This window comes from Panthera uncia, chromosome B4 (genome assembly GCF_023721935.1).
Source record: "Panthera uncia isolate 11264 chromosome B4, Puncia_PCG_1.0, whole genome shotgun sequence".
In the NCBI taxonomy this organism is placed as follows: Eukaryota; Metazoa; Chordata; class Mammalia; order Carnivora; family Felidae; genus Panthera; species Panthera uncia.
The window spans coordinates 93,526,632-93,550,299 of NC_064809.1; the positions used below are offsets into that span (position 1 = coordinate 93,526,632).

The following is a 23,668-nucleotide window of genomic DNA, read 5'->3' on the forward strand; positions in this document are numbered from 1 at the left end:
TGAGACCTTTGCCTCTGAGACAAGTACATAAACATTCATGACTGATGTTGTGGGCTTCTAATTCTGACAGTTGTAAAAGGGTTTTTGGCTTGCTGTCATAATTTTTTTTTCTTCGTCTATTTGTTTTGGTTTTGTTTTGTTGTCTGCGTGCTTATTTCTCTGTTTGGTGTGTGTTCAGAGTACATGTGGTTTTTAGATAAGTGACCCGCCCACAGATAACTACATCGATCTCTTCTCTTGTTATGCACATAATATAAATAATGTGCTTGACTACCCAGTCACATTAGCTATTTCTATTAGATTAGGACGACAATGTAAAATTTTTCAAATGAGCTTTATTTTGAGCCTCTGTCTTTTCAAAGCATCTGGTAAAAAATTAATAAAGCAAAAGGACTCATCGTACATAAACCAGGTATCTCTAAACATTTTTAAAATTATACTGTGATTTTTAAAAGATTTTTCACGGTAACCAAATATCATCAAGCTAACATTTCTTTACTCCTGATACATCTGTACAGGTAAGAGTTTTAATTTGTAAATACACTAAGAGATTCTATGTTGTAATAATGATAGCAAACTCTGCAGGGCAAGTTGTACTTGCCAGGTACTACTTAAGTACTTTATTTTTATTTTATTTTTTTTATTTTATTTTTTTTAACATTTATTTATTTTTGAGACAGAGAGAGAGCATGAACAGGGGAGGGTCAGAGAAATAGGGAGACACAGAATCTGAAACAGGCTCCAGGCTCTGAGCTGTCAGCACAGAGCCCGATGCGGGGCTCGAACCCACGGACCGCGAGATCATGACCTGAGCCGAAGTCGGCCGCTTAACCGACTGAGCCACCCAGGCGCCCCACTACTTAAGTACTTTATATATATTAGTTCAATTATTTCTCACAACAATTCTATAAAGCAGATACTACTATTATCTCCATTTCACAGATTAGGTAACTGACACACAGAGATGTTAAATAACTTGTTCAAGGTTATTGAGCTTAGAAATAACAAAGCCAGGATTTGAACTAAGGCACGATAGCTCCAGAATACAGGCTCCTCATTATTACATTACCAACTATTTCAAAGAATATCTCTGAAACCTCAGGAAAAATAATAATATTAGAAGAGAAATGAAGAGATTATTAGCTCTTTCTTTACATATAAATGAATTGCTTCCCTTACAACCTGTAAGCTTTACTTTTAACTCAAAGGTCATCAAGTAAAATAAAATATTTTTCCAGCATGTTGCAAAACAGTGTATCCTGATGGCAAAAATTCCATGAAAAGATATTCAGTTCTTCTAGACTTGAGGGAAATGCAAATTAAGGCCACAATGAAATACCATTGTACATTTAGTGGAACTAAAATTTAATAGAGAAATAATACCAGTTTTGGTGAAGACAAACAGAGGAAAAACAGGTGTGAAACAATTAGAATTCTCACACCTTGCTGGTGGAAGTGTGACTCAACATAATCACTTTTGAAAACTGCTTGGCAGGATCTGTTAAAGCTGAACGAATATATGCATACACCAAGACCCGGCAATTCCACTCCTAGACATATACTCGGCAGAAATGCCCACATATATATGCTCAACAAAAGACATATTTAAGAATGTTTATAGCAACGTTACTCATCATAGACACAAACTGACCCAAATGTCCATCAGCAGATCACTGGATAAATACATTGTGGTGTAATAATAAAACGAGATACTATATTGGATTGAGGGGAATAAACTATTGCTACATGCAACACATGAATAAATCTCATAAACATAACGAGTGAAAGAAGCTAGAAAAACACACACACACAAAACTCTGCTCTGTATTACTAAGTGAAAGAAGCCAGTCTGAAAAGGTTACATACTGTATGGTTTCAACTGCATAACATTCTGGAAGATGCAAAATACTCTGGATGATGCTACAACTAACAGTGGACGCGTGTCATTATACATTAGTCCAAACTCATGGAATGAACAACACCAAGAGTAAACTCTAATGTAAACTGCGGGGTTTGGGTGATCATGAAGCATCAGTAGGTTCATCAGTTGTACCAAACCATACCACTCTGGTGGAGGACATTGATAATGGGAGAGAACATGCATGTGTGGGGGCAAGAGGTGTATGGGAAATCTCTACGGCTTCCTTTTACTTGTGCTGTAACCTAAAATTGCTCTAAAAAAAAAAAGAAACTATGCACTCTAGGATTCCATTTATAGAAAGATCAAAACCGAGCAAAACTAATATAAAGTGTTGGAAATCAGCAGACTGGTTCCCTTTGTGGAGAAGTGGGGGGAAGGGAACATGAGAGAGCTTCTGAGGCAATGGCAGCATTCTATTTTGGGACTAGTGCTGATTTGTGAAGGTATGTTCACACCGGAAATTCACTGGGCTGGACAGTTAAGATTTGTTCATTCTCCCATATATGTTACACTTCAATCAAAAATGTTTTTCAAAGATATGTTGTTTTGGAGTTAATAACATGAGAAAGTACCTGGAAATAACATTATTCATACTATCATAAAATGCTACTCAAGCCTGCACCTTTCCTTTTGAAGTTCACAGGAGGTCTTATCTCTAGAAGCATATTTGAAAAGTGATCAATTAAAAAGTGCTGGAATGGCTCCAGCCTGGATCCATTGTTAACAAAGGTATCTGGCAGAGGGCTAAATGCTACTGGATCTCCCAAGACAAATTGAAAATGCTTGTACTTAGAAGAAATAGGAATTGCACTGTGCTGCTAAAGAAGAAAATATTTGTCTTCAACAGCGGCAGAGATTAAAGAACCATTCTGGGGAGTTGTTTTCTTAATTTGTTTAATAGTCACACTATAAGGAATGGCCTCTTTGTTCACCGATTCATGTACCAAGGCTCAAATACAAACAGCATAGCTGGATTTTGAGATGGCGGACTAAGTACCCAATGTAACCATTCCTCCCATAACAAAGCCATGGAAATGACAGGAAAGATATTTTAGCAGGAGAAAGAGAAGGAAAGGAAAAGTAGAAAGGAGAGGAGGAAGAAAAAGGAGTAGGAGGGGAAGGGGAGGCAACAGCAGCAGTGGAAAGGTACTTGAGTGAGGTGGTAGAAAGGGAACTTTCAATGGACGAGAGTTTTTGAGGAATCTCTAGGACAGAAGGCAAGTAAGGCTGACTGAAGAGAGAAAACCTAACACTAGTTCTGAGCAAAACTTATTGTGGCAGGTGGGCACATGCAAAGTGGGTTTTGTTCCCCAAAGGGTTTCAAACTGCTGTACACCTCACACTTAAAAGCAACGTAGCCATTTGATGAGAAACACGATTTAAAAAAAAACAAAACGGATCGGGTAAGATCATCTGCTCACTTACAGGAAGGCTGCAGTAGAAGAGATTTCAATTCAGCATTCACTGTGTATCTTCTATATGGCAAGGCTCTGCTAGACGCTGGAAGTACCATAATGAAAAGAAGAAGAAAAAAAAAGAAAACAGCTACTGACCATGAAAAGTCACAGCCTCCTGTGGGAGATAGACATGTAAACATATAAAACATGTGAACATATCACTTCAATACAATGCAATACAATATGCCAGAGTGGTAAAGAGTTGGTGTGCTGCCCAACGGAGCTTGTATGCAATGCTAACACATGTGGTTTTCATTTGGAAAATGATAGTAATTGAAAGGTTTTAGGTAGGGTGGTGATTTGGCCAGTTCTGCATTTTTGGATGGATCTCTCTAACCATGAGAGGGTGGGCCTGAAGGGATAAGACTGATAGCAGGCAGCCACAGAGTTCAGAGGTGATTTCAGATGACTGGGCCAGAGATGGTGAGCACCTCCAGCAGGAAAGAGTAAAGACCGAGGAGAAGAGATAGGTAGAAAAGATGATAAAACGGAAGAAGGCTTGAATAGTATCTAAGAGTTGGGCTCTTTTGACAGGAAGATGGTGATGACACTAGCTAGAAACCGGCACTACAGAAAAACGAGTTTGGAGTAAAAATAATTATTTCTATTGGGGACATGATGCATTCCTGCAAGATGGCTAAATGGACATATGCAGAAGGAAATTAGATAGACGATTCGGAAATCTAGGAGACAGAGATTAAGACTAGGAATATGTATGTGGGGAGTTATGGGCATCTAAGAGATACTTAAATCCATGAAAGTAACAGTCTCCAAGAAGAAAGGGCAGAGACTGAAGAGCACTAGGCCAGAGAAGAACTCCAGAGAACACTGACATTTAAGGGATAAATAGAATAAAATCCCACAAAGGAGCTTATAAAGTAGAAAGTATGGAAAGAATCCTGAGAGAATGATGGCTTGGAAACCAATGGAGTATAGAATTTCCAGAAAGAGCAAATCTAATGCAGGAGAGAGGCCCAGTAAGTCCTGTGTTCATTAAAGTTGACAATATGGAGGTCACTATTTCTTTGGCAAGAGCAATTTCATCGGAGTGTAGGGATGGAAGTCTCTGTGTTGTGGGTTGGAAAGGGAATGGGAAGTGGAGACTGTAATTCTAGGCTGTAAACAACCCTAAAGGGAATGAGAAAGATTGGGCAGCAGGTAAAGGAAGACATGATATTGAAAGATCCTGTTTCCCATCTGCTTTCGTAGTGGAAACGACTTGACTATGTTTATATATTGAAAGTAAGAGGAATCAGTGAAAAATAGAGGAAGAAGAAGGAATTATTCATGGAGTAAAGTGCTATAGCATCCTAGAGGGGATGAGACCCATAAGCAAGGCGAAGCGAGGAGAAAAGTATGGGCATAGTAAGCAGGGGACAAAAAAAGAACAAGAATTTGGTTCATTTCATGTTTGGTGGTCTAAAGAATCGCAGTTGTTTCCATGAAGTAAGAGGGAAGGTGTCCCATGATAGGAGTCACTGTTGATGAAGAGGTTTGAGGCAAGTGGTAAGGATTGGCCACAGTCCCCGTGGGAGTAAATTGAGCAATCACAAATAACAGGATTGTGCAGCAGTGTTGAGAACCCACAAAGACCATGAATTTATAGTCACTAATCTGCACATTTGTGAGTTACTCTCTTCTAGTAGCACTCAATACCCTGAGATAGTAACAGAAAAAAATGAATTGTGTTGTTTTCCCTGAGCTGGGATTTTTCCAGGAGAAAGAAACAAAAGACAACGGACCAGGGAGTTGAGGGTGTTGGTGAGGTGGTGATCCAAGTGACCAATGTGTGATCTAAGCTGGAAAGATAAAACACTGTGTCAGAAACACAAGGGTATGTTAAGCTAGATCTTAAATGGGGGCAAGGGGGGGGTGGGGAAGCACAGGAGCAGGAATTTGGAAATCGAGAGGCTAATGTGTTCTAGGGAAAGAGAATCACATGTGTAAAGACAGATGCAAAGGGGAACAGCAAGACTTTCAGTGCAGGTGGGCCACACATGCATAGAGGAAAGTGACATAGAATCAAGATGGAAACATACATTAAGCCAGATTGTGAAGAGCCAAAATAGTTTAGGCATTCATTCCTTTAAGAAACCTGGAGCCAGCAGAAGTTCTCAGATTGAGGAGCCCCCGATGACCACAGCTATGCAGGTTGTGCCCCACACAGGGACTCCTCCCGTGGGGCTGAACTTAAGGCCAAGCTCTGCTTGCAAGCCATTCACCTTGTTCTGTTGCTTCAGTGCCAAGAAGAGGCTCTTTCCTGTAACCCTGCTCTAGATTTCCAGACACGGGCATTAACACAGCATCGACAAGAGCAGGGTCAGAGACAGGGCAAAATGGTTGAACATATTTGACCATCTTGTCACAATGACTCCTCCACGTCTTATGAAATCTTTGTCCATAGTGACCACTTTTTCAAAATAAATTCCAACATCTTGGCAAAAGATGAAAAAATTAAAGAAATCCATTACATTTTTCACAAATGTTAGGAAACTGAATCATAGACAAAACGTGGTGCAAAATGCGGCCTCTTTTTAAAATAATCGTTTAAAAAGTAAATAACATACAGGTTTAGAAATTGTTTTAAGACCTCCTCATTTGCTGCTAAGGTTATATGTGTTCCAGGTGTCAGAAAGACCAAATACGAAAAAAAAAAAAAAAAGTTTAAAAATAATTTAAGAAAGGGAGTATTTTTGTACAGAGGTTTAATGTTGTTCTCATTCTGTCATTTTTAACTAAAAATTGACATGAAGGCAAGAAGGGCATTGTTGATTAAAGAGTGGTCCTAACCTTCCCAGGACATGACTGTCTTTTTAGTGATCCACAGCAGATAAGAATTTGAGAGTAAAGGTTTACAAACTTTTATAGTAATTGAATAATCTATGTTGAATCCCATAACAAAATATTGACGCTCCTATTTTGTGCATTTCAGGGTTTTTTTGTTTCCTCTCTCTAGTAATTAATTTTATTATGTCTTTTTAAAAATTATAGACCCACAGCAAATTCAAAATTTTCTAGATGGGTGATGCGTATTAAAGAGGGCACTTGTGATGAGCACTGGGGTATTCTATGTACATGATGAATCACTGAATTCTACTCCAGAAACCAATATTGCACTGTATGTTAACTAAAATTTAAATCTAAAAAAAAAAAAACTGGTCTTTCACCATGGATAGTTTGGGAAGCACTGAGCTAGAGGACCACTATTCCATTTGACCATCACTGCAAAGATGATTACAGAATGAAAAAAGTAAATGCAGACAAGTTCCTTTTTACCTTACCCACTTTGAATTTATATTTTAAAGGCCTATTTGATTTTACCTTAGACTGTTGATATTAAAAGCTGTTTTCTGCTCTAGGCTTATATGCATTGCTTAGAAACTCTTTAAAAGAAAATAGCCTTATTAGAAAACAGGTGGTAAAGGACTGGTTTAGCAGTATTTGCTCATTTTCTAAGTGGAACTCCAACACTGGGTAACACCAAGAAGTTATTCTTCATTCCTTTTGGGAAAAGGAGATACTCTTCTTTTTAAGAAGTAAATTAAGTCACCCTCTTTTGATTGGAAGCAGCTAGCATAGGGCCTCACACTATTAATGTAGTTTAGTTTCCTAGTTTAAATACAAGGAAGTCTGCCACAGGGAGATCAATTCTCCCAAGATCATGCAGCTAGTGAATGGGGAGGTCCAGATTCAAACCCAAGACCCTATACCCTGACAGTGCTTGCACTCTTTCTGCTGTTCTGCCATAAAAAGAGTTCTGGTGGGGGACCCTGAGAGTGAAAGCTTATACAAGCTTCACTTCCAGGAGCCTGAAATAGGATAATAAATATTAAAATAATGTGGAGTGTTTTTGAATCTCCTAAATATGTAAATTTCCTTGTTCTATTTAGAGCTTTCTGCATATGGCAAGATAGATGTTTATCCCAAACTGATTTGCACATCACACAGAAAAACATAAGCGCAGAGGGAAGTTACCCATACCAGTTGTCTTGATGTTGAAACTGGTTTAATCCGGGCTGCTAATACACATGCTCCTAAAACAAACCACCTTGATTCTTTTAGGAAATAAGTGAGATATCAATTAGAAATGAGTGAATACCTGAGAAATATCAAGTCATCGCAGAAATTATATGGTCCCAGTGAGGAATTCAGAAACCTCATTGATTAGTTTAACACATGTCTGTTCAGTGAACTAAACAACTTTGCTGCTTCAGAGAAGTATCTGCACCACAAATTTAAACTGCTAATCAATCATTTGGCACTATTATCTAGATGATGCCAGAAAAAATCCAGATGCTTAATATATGGAAATACAAATTTTTTAGTGAATATTTTTGGCATTGTTTAGGTTTTTTAAATTTTTTTTAAACAACTTTTTTTTTTTTAATGTTTATTTATTTTTGAGAGAGAGACAGACAGAGCACGAGCAGGGGAGGAGCAGAGAGGGAGACACAGAATCCGAAATAGTCTCCAGGCTCTGAGCTGTCAGCACAGAACCCACAGCGGAGCTCGAACTCACAAACCGTGAGACCCTGACCTGTGCCAAAGCCAGACGCTCAACAGACTGAGCCACCCTGCCACCCCTTACATTTTTTTTAATGTTTATTTATTTTTGAGACAGAGTATGAGTGGGGGAGGGGCAGAGAGAGGGAAGCACAGAATCCAAGGCAGGCTCCAGGCTCTGAGCTGTCAGCACAGAGCCCCAACAGGGGGCTCCAACTCAGGAACCGTGAGATAATGACCTGAGCCAAAGTCGGACACTTAACCAACTGAGCCATTCAGGCGCCCCGGAATTGTTTACTTTTAGCTCGAGAAAATAGCATTTTACTCAGCTATATAATTGTTCAGTATCAGACACTAAAAGTTATCATTGTTTTTTACCATACTCTAAAACATGTAACTGAATATTTTATCTACCTGTACATACTAGTGACTTTGTAAAGAGTAAATGATCAGTCCCTCAATTCTTACCATCAATGATTAAAAGTTAATATTTGATAAAGGAACCAAGCAATCCATACTGACATCAACTGGTTAGGCGCTATGGGTGTGGCCACTTAAATAAGAAGGATATTTTTAAAAGCTCCTTGGTGAAATGGGTAAAGGTGGTCAAAAGATACAAATTCCAGGGGAGCCTGGGTGGCTCAGTCGGTTAAGCGCCCTACTTCGCCTCAGGTCAGGATCTCACGGTCAGTGAGTTCGAGCCCCACGTGGGGCTCTGTGCTGACAGCTCAGAGTGTGGAGCCTGTTTTCTATTCTATGTGTGTGTGTCTCTCTCTGCCCCTGCCTTGCTCACGCTCTGTCTCTCTCCCAAAAATAAATAAACGTAAAAAAAAGAAAAGATACAAACTCCCAATTCTAAAATAAGTAAGTGCTGGGGATGTAATAATGTACAGCAGGGCAAATATAGTTAACAACACCATATTTTTTATTTGAAAGTTGCTAAGAGAGTAAATCTTAAAAGTTCTCATCATAAGAAAAAAAATGTTCTCGCTATGTGCGGTGATGGATGTTAACTAAATTTATTGTGGTTCTCATTTTGCAACATATACGTATATCAAATCGTTATGTTGCACACCTAAAATTAATACAATGTCATATGCCAATTAAATCAATTTTTAAAATAACAAATAAAAAGAAGCTCATTGTCTCATCTAGAGGTAAATTTTAAGTACATACACCTGATCTGAGATTATGATGAATTCTGAATATAATCTGAATCTTCAGGTTTGACCAATGGATCATTTTTAAAGTCAACCTGTAGCTGACTGGTATATAAAGTCTTAGTTGGTCTTGATGACAATCTGTCCAGCACTCGGTCTTTTGTCCTCTCAGATACAGACGGCGTATATCAGTGGTGCTGTAGGGTTATGTGGGAGACAGTAAAGAAATAGAAACGTAAAAACAGAATGAAATCTAATTACACGGAGTTTCCCTTAAAACAAAAATCGATTGAGTTCTGCCCAAAGTGGCTTGTTGTTTCCTGTGCCAGGAACTACCGTGCAAGCCCAGCAGGAAGTGTGCTCCAGAGAAGGATCACATTACACCCTTGTTTTATGGTTCATTTCACTTATTTAATGCAATCCGAGAACCTGCAAAGGGAACATGTTAGAAGGAGGGAATAGGCTTTTTGTCTTGTTTTGTTTTTTTAAGTTTCTTTGAATCAAAACATTTGTTTTTACAAGGTGCTTATAGCCCCACAGAAGCAGGACTTCCAGAGTTGCATGGTGAAGACATTTCTCTTTGTCACCAAATTCAAAGCAAGTCATGAGGTTGGGTTATGTCTAGGGTTGAGTTATGTCTGTTTCCTTTGCTGTCCTACTCACATAATTTTAAACATGAAGTTTTACAACCAGGCCCACGAATGGGTTTTGAATTCACATAAGCTCTTCCTAGGATCTCTAATTTGATAGAGAGACCAAGGTGGTCTGGGGCGGGGGCGGTGGTGGGGCAGGAATATATTTCAGATGCAAAATAGCGATTTTTTGTTGATCAAAAGAATGAGTTTGGCCATATTGCTTGAAAACGTGTGAACTGAGCAGCCGGATTTCCTTGTAGTGGCATTCCTTGTGTGGACACCGCTCCTCACATGCTGTCTGTTTTCCTCTCCAGAGACCTCAGTATGAACAACATCAGTCAACTGCCCCCGAGTCCCCTGCACAGTCTCCGCTTCCTAGAGGAGTTGTAAGTATCGCCGTAGTAGTGATGCGTCCAGTCAACACTGTGCACATTCTTGTGTTTGCCTCTCATGCTTACTGTGGGAACCAGATAAAACAAGGCAAAAAAGCTGTCAGCACCAACAATTTTGGCACATGAGGAAACACTTACTTGGGAGGGGAGAAAAAAAAATTGCCTGCGATTCTGGAAATCAACTTATAAAAGAGTTTACCATGACGCTACAACTTTCTAAGGTGAGACTGAGCCAAACAAATTAAAATTTTAAAACAAAGGCTGTTTAAAAGAGCTGGATGTCTCTTTGGAAATAGTTAAGCAGCAGGATATTAAAAGTTTGAATACTCGTTCATGTTTATTAAAATAGCAAGTAAAGCTATAATCAAAACCAAAAACTGCCGCTTGGTTTGGGTTGTGACCGGGAGAATTGGGTCCACATTCCATAGCACCAAAACTTCTTGTCCTAATCACTTTTAATTATTATTTTCCTACTTCTTCATTTAGCTTCCCTCAAGGCTTGAACAGAAAAACATGAAATCCACAGAGGACGTCAAACTGGGCTCTCCGAAAGTCACTGTAAAAAAAATAAAAAATTAAAAAGGAGGAAGCTAAAATTAGCTAATGATACACAGAGGAATCTTGATTAGGTCTAGTAATCATTTTCCAGAAGATGAAAAAGAACCGTATAATCCAAAAATCTGCATTTAAAAATTCATTTGATCTTCTTACCCTATTGAGTGATGGAGACTGAGGGAGTGAGGTGCCATCTCAGTCTTCATGAAGAAAGTTTGGCACCATCATTAGAGTAAGTCCTCTGACTGTTGATTAAAGGAATTGTTTAGGCAATGACCTCTTTTGAAAAACTTCCTTTGTAAATCCTAAAGTCAGGGTCCAATCTGGAGAGTAATTTAAATGGTTGATGCACTGCATGATCCGCCGCAGGAAGTGGAAAGAATATTTCATCGTAACCAAATTACACTATGTCGATTTTTTCCTTTTTCAGGAGGATAATATTCTCACACTTCCCTAAGGCTTTTCTCTTTATTTTTGATGGCCTTATATTTTTGCAAATGCTATTGTTTTACTACTGAAAGTTGAATATATGTCCAGATTGTTTTCCAGAGTTACAGTGGGGAAGCTCAGAAGATGGGATTGTACAGCAAGTTTTTATCATTCAAAGAATGGGTTTTCAATCGGGGTTTTCCAGCTCCTCTTTTCCCGTCTTCTTTTTTCTCTCTGACCATTTCCATTGCTAAAAATTAACCTTGATCAGGGCTGAGACCTTGTCTAGCTTAGTCATGGCTTGTATGTAATAAATAATCAACACATTTTTGGGGTGTTCAGTTGGTTGAGCATCCGACTCTTGATTTGGGCTCAGCTTATGATCTCACAGTGGGATTGAGCCCCGAGTTGGGCTTTGTGCTGAGCTCAGACCCTGCTTGAGATTCTCTCTCCCTTGCTCTCTGCCCCTCCCCCACTCATGTTCACACACACTCTCTCTCTCTCAAAATAAATATTTAAAAAAATAATCAATACATTTTTGATGGATGAGTAAATGAATTAATGAACAATGAGAAAGCAAAACATGTAAAAGGAGCTTCTCATACAAGTTAGCTGCCTTAGGAAAAAGATAACAGATGTGGTAGACATTAGCTAATATTTCTAAAGATAACCTTTAGCAAATTTTGATTAGTGTTTTTTCCTCATTTCCATCCTTCTCATCTTCCCTTTCTCACCATAATTAACATACGATGCTTAGTCCTATTTTCCCCTGTATTTCGAAGGTGTGTATTTCCTATGCTTTTCTCTTTAATTTCCTTACACTATGAGATGGCACAAGGCTTCCATTCTGTGTCAACATGCACCTCAACTTTAGACCACAAACTGAATCAATAAATAATTCACTTCCCTAAGGACTTTGTTCAGTAGAATTCCTCCCTCAGTGACCAACTCATTCAAAATAACTCCTCATTCTTCATGAGGTGAATGTTAATTCTGTTCCAAGGCCGGTTTCTCAAAAGGTAATTGAGGAAAGTCAGGGGGGAAAAAAATAGGGAAGGAACTACCATTTGAAAAAGATATTTTTCTATATTGTCTTATTTTGATATCTGGAAACTCCATTAAGGGTCTTGACTGTGGAATCATGGGATTTCAGAAATAGAGGGACCCTTAAAGGACTATTCATTCTAGTTTTTCATTCTGTCCTGGAATGCCCTCTATTGAGTTGGCCAACTTGCAGAATGTAAAAGCTAGACCACTTTCTCATATATAATTCTATGTTGTATCTGACTGATGTTTTGAAGACATCATTATTCATTTCATGGCAAAAGGGGATAGTAGTTATAGAACCTGGAGAAATTATCAGCTCTGTTTGGTTTATTCTTTTGTTCCCAAGGCTCATTTTAGGGTGTTGTGTTTAAAACAAAACAAAACATAGCAAAAAAACAAACAAACAAAAAAAAAAGCACCCGTTTTGCAGAGTATTGTGATTATGCCTCTGGTATGTTGCTCATAATTTCACTAGACTTAGCTATGTTTAAGTCTGTATTCTCTTCTAGAGTAGAATATCTTCAGAATAATAATGTAATTATAATGACAACAATAGTAGCTTACTCTGTTCAAAATTTTTCCACTGAATCCTCCTAACAACCCCATAAAAGTAGATATTATTGTTATCCCCACTTCGTAGATTAAAAAAAAAAAAGAAAGAAAAAATGAAGTGCAGAGAAAATAAGAAACTTGTCCAAGATCATGAAGTGGTGTCAGGGCTAAAATTCAAACCCACCTTTAAAGCCACACTCAGAAGGTAGAGGAAACAGTAGGAATTGTACGTGATTTGTGCATTTCTTTTCCCCAGTAGTACCTAGCACAGTGGTTTGCACAAAACTGTTATTTAAATTGAGTTTTGTAATCATAGGTCTGTCATATGGCTGTGTCTGTTTGTGTATATGTGGAGGAATGAAATAGAGAGAGTAGGAGAGAGATCTGCCTGCCCAGCTGGGAGAGATTGGATATTCAGGTTATCAATTCACTACCATCACCGATTATTGGCTATGGAGAAATGTCATCAGAATTTTCAGATGTAGAATTGTCAGAGTATCACCAATTTAGCACTGCTTCATAGGTACAAAACCTTAGTGACTATTTTTATATGTGCCTGCATATGCTTAAACAGCATGTTTATATGGTATTCTACCTGAATCAACAAATGACAACCATGCAGCTGGATACAGACATTTAGATATCTGGGGTGTGTGTGTGTGTGTGTGTGTGTGTGTGTGTATCTTTTGTTATGACAGTAGAGCACTGTTCTAAAAGTATTCCTTCATTCAGTTTATTCAGCTTATCTCTGGCTTTTTCTCTTTATCTATTAAATAAGAAGGTGTTACAGATACTATTAATGATTTTAATAAAACTCTCACCACAAAACTCAATTTTTAAAAATCACTATTGATAAAGGCAAGTAACCACTCTTCCTGTTCACTAATTACCCAACTTATCATTTCCCTAGTTTAATTCATTTAATTATGTTGTGAACTATGTAGACAGCCATGATTCATTCCTCATCTGGAGCTTAGCAAAGGTGTCGCAGTTTAAAACCCTCTAAGAATCAATAAAGCCTTAACGGTACTCCCTGACTCACTGTTTAGAAATATATGTATATTATAACCCCAGAAAAAGTGACTACCTGAGGCAATGATTTAAGAAGAATAAAGGTCCTCACCATTGATGAGTTCCTCTCCCTCCTGACGTTCTAGAATGTTTGCTACTTGTGCCACATATTCAAGTCTTATTTATGAATGTTATTTATTTTTTTAACTCTACGCAGTGACTGGACATGCAGAGGCCAAACGTCCTATTGTTACAAAGAGAAGGAGAGCTTTCTTCTTTTGGAAAAAAACAAAAACATGGTATCTGAGTGTGGCAAGGCTGTGCTAGGGAGAAAAGGGCAGGATTTAGAGGCAAAACCCAGGTCTTGTCTCTGCACTACCTGATAATCCACTTGATTTCACTGGGTCTCCGGGGATAATGGCAAGAGCTGCCCCGCCTGTGCTTTGAGATGTTTCTGAGAATTGAATGAAATGATAATGAGAGAACTTTGGTAAACTCTCATTCACCTGCTGAGCTGTGTTAGTAAAATGAAAACACCTTCAAGAAGAGTCCAACCTCTTTCTTTCCTCTTTCAAAAGCCTGACTTTGCAGTAACCCAGGGATCCAGGACTTGGGAAGGAAAAGCTCTTTCAGGGGCGCTTGAGTGGCTCTGTCGGTTAAGCCTCCAACTTCAGCCCAGGTCATGATCTCACAGTTCGTGGGTTTGAGCCCCACGTCAGGCCCTGTACCGACAGCTCAGAGCCTGAAGCCTGCTTCAGATTCCGTGTCTCCCTCTCTCTCTGCCCCTCCCCTGCTCACGCTCTATCTCTGTCTCTGTCTCTCTCTCTCTCTCTGTCTCAGAAATGAATAAACATCAAAAAAAAATCAAAAAAAAGAAAACTTTCAAACTCTCAAACACGATCAGTGCAGAATAGTTCTTTCCCAAATTTGAACATCCTGAAAGCTAATTGCACTTCTCTCCAACAGTGTCTCTCTCAGTTCTGTTAATTCAGTTCTATTAGGGACTTATGTTAACGTTTGCTATTTGGACAGATTAAAGATTTGGTACCCAGAGTGTGGTTCAGATGTTAGGAGCTAATGGCAGAGCGTTCCTAATGTTGACATCCACAAGTCCCATTAAACTTAGATTAGTAGTTTGATGAAACCAGAGGGGAAAATGAACTGTTACCATTTTAAACAGTGTGAGCTGAACGCCTTTGTTTCCGAGTAGTATTTTAAAATCTTTCCAGATTCTAATGCTATTGGAATCAAATACTCGATTTAGCAGTCAAGGAAACATGAGAAGCTCTAGGGAGGTCTGTTTTCAAGTTACTATTGTTCCCTGGAACTGCTTGCTCATATTATGGTTGGCCTTGAAGAATCTCTATATAAATAGTAGATACCGATTATTGTAGATGAAATTTGTAATGAGAAATACCACCAGACTTCCTGAAAGCACAATCTACGCTTGATACTTCTACTTCCTCATCATGGGGCTGAAAATAGTGAGAGCTGTTCTGCCTGTCTTTTGAGATTTTTTCCTGAAGATCAAATGAAATAATGATGAGAGAACTTTGGTAAACTCCAATTCACATATTGGATGTGTTAGTAAAATGAAAACACCTTCATGCCCATGAATAATCTTCGTGCCCCTTGGCTTTGTCACAGTGTTCCGTCTCTTCATGGATCTGGCAAATGATTAAAAATGCTGCCTCTTTGAAACTCGCTTTCTCTAATGTTACTTCATGGCAATTATTTTGGTTCTGTTCCAAACGTCTATGCATATAGCTAGAGGTTGTGTAGCTATATATGTCTATATATATGTATATATGTATATGTATGTATATATACGTCTATATATATATTCTTATATATGTCTATATATGTCTTATATATGTCTATATAAGCTAGACATTTAGATATCTGTCCAGAGTTTATAATTCCACACTCTTTTCCCATTTGTTTACTCTATTTCATCACCACATAGTTCAGGTTCTTATTGTCTCTTCTGGATAATTATTAAAACCCATTAACTAACCTCTCCTAATTCTCCCAACAAGTAATGGATGAATCATCATCTCTGGGGACGGAGATATAAAGGCCTCTAGTTGATCTTATCAATATTAAACTGAGAATTATTTCAGACTTTTCCGCCTTTGCATATGCATTAGAATCACCAGAAGCATTTTGAAAGTTTTTTAAGTTTATTTATTTATTTTGAGAGAGAGTGTGCAAGGAAGGGGCAGGGAGAGAGGGAGAGAGAAAGAATCCCAAGCAGGCTCCATGCTCATCGAGGAGGAGCCTGACATAAGACTCCATCTCACAACAGTGAGATCGGACCTGAGCCAAAATCAAGAGTCAGATGCTTAACCAACTGAGCCCCCCAAATGTCCCTCACCTGGAATCTTTTTAAAACTATTAATTACTGGGGCTTATTGCCAGAGATTCTGACTTAATGGGATTCAGGGGGGACTCAGGCATTATTATTTTTTTTAATTTTTTTTTTAATGTTTATTTATTTTTGAGACAGAGAGAGACAGAGCATGAACGGGGGAGGATCAGAGAGAGGGAGACACAGAATCTGAAATAGGCTCCAGGCTCTGAGCTGTCAGCACAGAGCCCGACGTGGGGCTTGAACTCACGGACCGCGAGATCATGACCTGAGCCGAAGTCAGCCGCTCAACCGACTGAGCCACCCAGGCGCCCCCTCAGGCATTATTTTTTAAAGCTCTAGAGGTGAGCTGAGACCCACTGGGATATATGAAGCATCACAGTGCAGGAAGATAGTCAGGGACTCATCAGTTGATTGTGGGGACCTAAAGCAATGTCCAAAGGTGAGAGATGACTCTGAGTAAGGCTATGAGATTAGGTGCCAGAAGACGGGGGAGACACAGTCAGTGAAACAGGAAATTCAAGGGGAACCACTGATATTTTGGAGGCAGGGGATGCCTAGTTCTGGAGAAACAAGGTGTAAGGTGCCAGTGGGACATCCAAATGTCATTAACACAGTTGGAATATGAGTCTGGAGCATGATGAGTCTGCTCTAGAAAGAATGACTAAAGAGTTGTTTACAAAAAGGTGATTTTTGAAGCAGACGAGGATCTTGAGAGAATGTGTAGGCTCTGTGTTTCCCAGTGTGGCTCTCTACCCATATTAAAATCATCTGGGCTGCCTCTTTTAAAATGCAGTTTCTTGAATCCTTCCCCTTAGAAATTCTAATTCACTAAATCTGAGTGGGAGCCAGGGGATCTGAATTTTTTGTAGCTTCTCTGGAGATGGCAATGTATACCAAAGTTTGAGCACCACCAGATAGAGAAAAAAGAAAATGTGTGAGGACAGAAACTTGATGAGAATTAAAAGAGGGGCTAACAATAAGAAAGTGAGACCACTAGTCATAGTGGTGAGGAACGATAAGGTTGCACAGGATCTGGAGGGCAATGGAGGAATCTGAATAAGAAGCAGTGAGCACAGTTTCCTTATGGCCTTAACCCCAGTGATGCAGCCATTTGTGTCCTTGTGTTTTTCCTGTTTTAGATTGATTTTTCCTGGCCACCCTAAGCTCCAGATCAAGTAATGGTTAAAAACCAAGTAATGGTTAAAATCTCAAATTTTTAAGCCAAAATGCTATGTTGAACCAAATTCTCTTTTGTAAACTTTTCTATATAAGCATGAGCAAATAACCTGTCTGTGACTCATTTTCCCCTCTGTAAAAGGTGACTAATCATGTTGTTTAATATGGTTTTTATAATAATGAAATAGCACAATGTATATAAAGTACTTCAACACTGCGCCTGGAACTTGCAAATTGTTTAGTAAGAGGTAGGTACTGCTAGCATGCCCCAAAGCACTATACATGGCATATTGAAAGTACTCAAAGAAATGGCTGAATTTAAATGTGATGTGTAATGAAGAAGGCATATTCCTCAGCTATTTCCGATCTGGCTGTGTGACTGGCCAGCCATCTTGGAATAATTATGCCAGACCTAAAGCCACTGTAGCACAATGGCCAACTGTCTTTAGAGATCAGATCAAATGATCAATCAATAAATATTGATTCAGCATCCCGCTGTGTGCAAGCAATGAGATTATTGGTCTTAGGAATCTATAATCAAATCAGGTAGACTACAAAATAAAAGGTAGAAAATGAACCTTACAGATAGCCTTGTATAGAATATGTCCTATAGGAAAGATGACTGTAGACTGAGGGAATTAAGGGAGGTTTCACAAAGGAGTTAGTATTGTACTCCACTAGTCTGTGGTTAAAGAAACCATAGGGCTCTATGCCCACTGAAGTATTCTCTGTTGCCCTGAAGAGTTCATTTATTCATTCCAGTGGTCTTAGCCTTTGAACCTTGAAATCTGAATATTTTTACCTTATCTAATAATGAAAGCAAAATGGACAGCTCAAAAACACATAGTTTAAAAAAGGAAAGTTTTTTTACTGGATTTGACCAATTGGATATGCTTAATTTACTGGGGGGTGGGAAGGAGACCACATTTTTTTGAAAATCACAACTTCTTGAGGCATATTAGGGAAGACACTTATTTCCTCCAATGGGAAGAAAAACAGTCGATGGAATTTCATACTCCTTACATCCAAGGCTGCCAAATGGGCTTCAGCAAACCTTACCAAAGATGAATGCCAGAGGGTTAAACTCTAAGCATCTGGGCCTTTTCACTGGCATGGGCATCTCATAAAAGAAAACCCACCATGGTGAGCTTGGTCAATTACAATGATGATGCATTACTGCCAGCAGAGAGAAGATCAGTAGATTACATCTGACTATGAGTTTCATCCTATTTTTGTCAAACTCTTCATATCACCGAGACACTTGGCTCCTTTAAGAATAACCCAAAGCGACACTTATCAATGGAGTGGCTCCCAAAACAGCAAGAGCACTTACTCACTACAGTTGAATCATGAATAACCAATCTGAATTGACTATAATGTTTGTATTCCTCACTTTATCTTTTAAAAGTCATTGATTACAATATTATTATGATTCTTCCTAACTTTATTTTAGAAGAATTTCTTCATATGAGAATATTTTGATACATCGTACAGGAATAAGAGACTTCAGAGATTTTATGTTTAAGTGATAGTGTAACTACAATTATTCAGGTGAATCACAACTCAGAAGAGTGAAAAGAAATCCAGAAATAGTAACAGAGTCCCTGGAAATTAATATCATAAAATCACAGAGAAAGAAAATAGTACCAGAAAACTGGAAATCAGCAAGTGTCATCCAGATCTTCAGCATGGGAAGAAGGGGAAACTACTACCATTAAGCCTGATGTTAGCCCTCACCAATTTTCTAGAACAAATTAATTTTGCAAGTAGAGAATGTGTACCATCCAGGTCTCATGTACTTTGTAAAAAAGTTGAAAAATAAAGCAGTAATTTCTCAGAGCCAGTACGAATTTGCTAAGTAGTCAGAAAAATCTTCTTTTAAATCATAAGGGTTATCATATTTAAGTTCATCCTGCCCTGATTGTTTAAGTAGCCCTGCTGTTACAGAGCTTCCATGCACCCTCAGAAAAGACTGGATCACATTTAAATGATATGGGGAAAAGGATGTTTTTCATTTTACGTGAAACCTGTCTGAGCTTTGGTACTTTTACCTACAAAAATGTGGACAATAATAATCTCTGATCTACCTCCTGATATAAAATATGGAAAAGTGCTTCTAAAATGTTAGTGACATAAAAATAAAATAAATTGTTAGTGACATGTCATAAAGGAAGCTTACAATAAACAAGAAGAAAACAGCAAGGTAGAGAGAGGATGAGGGGGAAAGACTGAGGGTAAGCAGGAAACGCACGTGTGTCAGAAAAACAATTTGAGGGCAGATAAAGACCATTGTGAAAAAACTTTATCATTTTAAAAGAACAAGTGAAATGAGGCCTAGGAAGGTTAAGAGGCTTTTTTTAAACCTCACAGCACACTAATGGTGAGATGGAAGAAAACTGAAAAGGGAAAGGAAAAAAAAAAAAAAAAACACAAGAATTACAAGGCAAAATATTCTCACAAGAACTGACCCAGGAGGCCTGGTAGAACTTGCCAGGTCCTCTCACTAGCTCTGGAAATGCTCCTCTGCCTTTGGAACTCAGCCCGGGAAGCCCATATTAGACCATGGTTCCTCGCTCCGTAATTTCCCTGAGGCTGTCAATCAGATAGCAAGGTTAAGCCCTCCCACTCCCCATGCACACCCCATTCTATCCACATGCCTGTCCCTCTCCAGGCCAACATCCAGAGATGAGAAATCAGGAGAAGGACCAGATGTGACCTCTGATTGCTTTGCTTTCGTCCTTCTGTTTTTCACAAAATGAAGCTACCCAAAACAACAACAAAAATCCTTGAGATTTCTTAACTTAGGGATTCAAATTACTATAGAGATTAAAAGAAACATACACTCTCAAAGATTTTTTTTAAGTTTTTTTTTTTTTTATTTATTTTGAGAGAGAGAGAGAGGGAGCACAAGCGGAAGAACAGAGAGAGAGGAAGAGAGAGAATTCCAAGCAGGCTCTGCACTTGTCAGTACAGAGCTCTACGCAGAGCTCAAACTCACCAAACACTAGATCATGACCTGAGCCGAAATCAAGAGTTGACCACTTAACTGACTGAGCCACCCAGGTGCCCCTCAGAGATATTTTAATTGGTGCTTGAACACCAAAACATCTACTTATTTGACTTACGTGAAGAGGAATGCGTCTATTATTAAAAAACTTGATTTTTTTTCTTTTTATGGCAACTGAGTCAGTGAAACTAACGATAATGGGACAATATGAGTCTTATATATGGAGCAGTATCTTTAGGAATAAACATGTTCTCTATATCATATAAAAAGATATAGAAGTTTTCCTTATTAAGCTGTATCTTATTATAGAAATGAAGATGATGGGAGAGATATTCCCATGAAATAATTTTAGAAACAAGAAAAAAGAATCCAACTCTCAGACAAACGGTATGTGGGTCTCTGGGGTTGGAACATAGTTGCCAGAGATTTGTTAGTTCAAATAGTCACAAGAAAGATTTGTGTGCAGTTCTCGTTATTCAAGTATTCATTGGAAAGCCTTTTTTCCCCTATAGTTAATATTTATTTAATTTTAGAATTACTAAAAACAACCCACATAGTAAAGAAATAAGAGATGGATCCAATGATTTCCTTAAACTGTTGTTTTTGTCAATGAGATAGATCTTCCAGCAGCCCAGCAAATAGTTGATGGTGCATCATAAATTCCTTTGCTTTGGGGCGCCTGCGTGGCTCAGTCAGTTGGGTGTCTGGCTTCAGTTCAGGTCATGATCCCACAGTTCGTGGGTTCAAGCCCTGCGTCAGGCTCTGTGCTGACAGCTCAGAGCCTGCAGCCTGCTTCGGATTCTGTCTCCCTCCCTCTCTCTCTGCCCCTCCCCTGCTCACATTCTGTCTCTCTGTCTCTCTGTCTCTCAAAGATAAATAAACATTAGAAAGATTTCTTAATAAATAAAATAAATTCCTTTGCTTTAACACAACTCCCCTAATAACACAGGTTCATGGTTCCATGGGTTAGTTCTGAAAGTCCTTGCCCAGAAAAGAAAAACAGTTCATGAGAAGTAAGCTAGACTTCAGGAAACATAACACAAAGTTATTTACCCTAATAATAATTTAAACTAGTAAGATAAATGAATAAAAAGTTTTTACTTTCTCCTTTTCATGTCCAAAGTCAAGGTGTCAGGAACCATCAAAGCTACTCGATGACACTGGACACATTAGCAGCAGAGTTAAGCATTCATTTGAAAGCTCTGCTCTAGAACTCAGAAACGTACTGTTGACATTATGACTGTAAGCAGGGATAGTTAGGGACTTTTGGGCTGAAATAACCGGTATTAGCTCAGTGTGATTAGCTAAGTCAAATGTGATCATCAACCAAGCTGAGTCTGTCTTAATTCAACAAGCAACTCTTAGTCGTACACAATTCATTTACTTCAGTATTACATGTAGGACTTTGGATAACTAATCAAATGCACATGAGTTAGATGTAAAATATAACCATAAATATAAAATGTTGCTCCTTTTCGCTGCCTACATTTTGTCCTGACCCTAGTAGTTACCAGATTGGCACCAAATCCCACCACGTCCGGCCACCTCTGCCCCTGGAGCACTGCACCAGCACCTCCCACCTGACCTGCTCCAGTGGCCTCCTGCGCTTCTACTCCATTCTCCCCTTTAATAGCTCCCACCGGAAGGACCATTTTAAAACATAGATCTAATCACATCCCCTCTCCTGGTCAGAGTCCTTACCTCGCCTCCATAGGCCTGTGTGACGTGGCCCGAGACACCTCTCCAACCTCATCCCTGCCATTCTCTCCCTCTCTCATTCCTCTCCAGCCATGCTGGCCTCCTGCGGTCTCTGGACCACACCAGGCCCACTCCCCCCCTCAGGGCTTTTGCACTACTGCTCCCTTCACGGAGATACCTACAGGTCTCAGACCTCTGCTGAAATGCCCTCTCAGCAGAGAGGTTTCCTTGACCATCTTATCTGAGATAATAGCCCTTCACCCTCCACATTGCTCTCTATCCTGTTGACCTTGATTTTCTTCTCAGGGTGTTTTGTGTGGTAGTATTCCTTTTTCTTTTTGTTAATAATGGCTCTCTCCAGGGCGCCTGGGTGGCTCAGTCGGTTGGTTGAGCGCCGACTTCGTCTCAGGTCATGATCTCACAGTCCGTGAGGTCGAGCCCCGCGTCGGGCTCTGTGCTGACAGCTCAGAGCCTGGAGCCTGTTTCGGATTCTGTGTCTCCCTCTCTCTGACCCTCCCCCGTTCATGCTCTGTCTCTCTCTGTCTCAAAAATAAATAACTGTTAAAAAAAAATAATAATAATGGCTCTCTCCACATTAGAAAGTAAGCTGCATATATAAAAGCAGAGAGGGAGGCAAACCATAAAAGACTCTTTTTTTTCTTTTAATTTTTTTAATCTTTATTTTTGAGAGAGAGAGAGAAAGAGAGACAGAGTGCTAGGGGGGAGGGACAGAGACAGAGGGAGACATGGAATCCGAAACAGGCTCCAGGCTCTGAACTGTCAGTACAGAGGCTGATCTGGGGCTCAAACCCATGGACTGTGAGATCATGATCTGAGCCAAAGTCGGATGCTTAACCAACTGAGCCACCCAGGTGCCCCATAAGAGACTCTTAAATACAGAGAACAAACGGAGCGTTGCTGGCGGGGTCTTGGGTGGGGCAATGGGCTAAAGGGGTGAGAGTTATTAAGGAGGGCACTTGTTGGGATGAGCCCTGGGTGTTATATGTAAGTGATGAATCACTAAATTTATTCCTGAAATTATTATTACACTTTATGTTAACTAACTTGGATTTAAATTTTAAAAAAGAAGAAGAAGAAGAAGAAGAAAGCAAGTTGCATGAGGTGAGGGGCTTTCCCCATCTAGTGGTCAGTGCTGCATCTCTGTGCCTACAGCAGCGCCAACACAGAGCAGGCCCTCTCTACTTACTGGATCTGAAAAGATTGCTTGAAGGAATGATAAAGTAAATGCCTTCCCACTTTAGCGTGACTGTTAGAAACACAGCAACACGCAGTGGCTGTGATAGTTCAGGTGTGCCAGCTGCAAGCTAATGATACAAGGACAAAAGGGAAATGAAGCAAGAAGAGTGAATGCTAAAGTTTGGAGCAGCTTTGCAAATGTGGTTCCTCAAGACCAGCATCTAGACGAGGTCTCTAGACAGCAGAGGTTTACAAGCCTTGCCAGCTAAATGATCCTTCAGTCATGGACTTGTTTGCAGAGGACAACAAGGGACCATACCGATTGCGTTAATCATCCAAAGTAGACTTCAGGGCTAAGGGACAGCTCCACTCCATAAAGTCATCCAGGGGCTCAGATTCCTTCTGTCTCTTTTGCTGTTCTTGTTTTGCCTTCTTTGGAGTGCTTTCCACACCAGAATCATTAATGCTGTCTCGCCAGTACCACTTCTGCAGGAATATCCTGTAATCAACAAAATTGGGGAGAAGCAAACTCCTTTCAAGGAGGTGACACAGTA

At 39.4% G+C, this 23,668-nt stretch overlaps 1 protein-coding gene across 1 annotated transcript in view; it reads left to right on the forward strand.

Moving 5' to 3' along the window:
* LGR5 (leucine rich repeat containing G protein-coupled receptor 5) overlaps window positions 1–23,668 on the forward strand; it is a 127,238-nt gene that overhangs the window by 46,146 nt on the left and 57,424 nt on the right. The window contains exon 2 of the mRNA XM_049625973.1: window positions 9,991–10,062. Within this exon, the coding sequence (XP_049481930.1) occupies window positions 9,991–10,062 (72 nt within the window). The remainder of the gene's footprint in view (window positions 1–9,990; window positions 10,063–23,668) is intronic.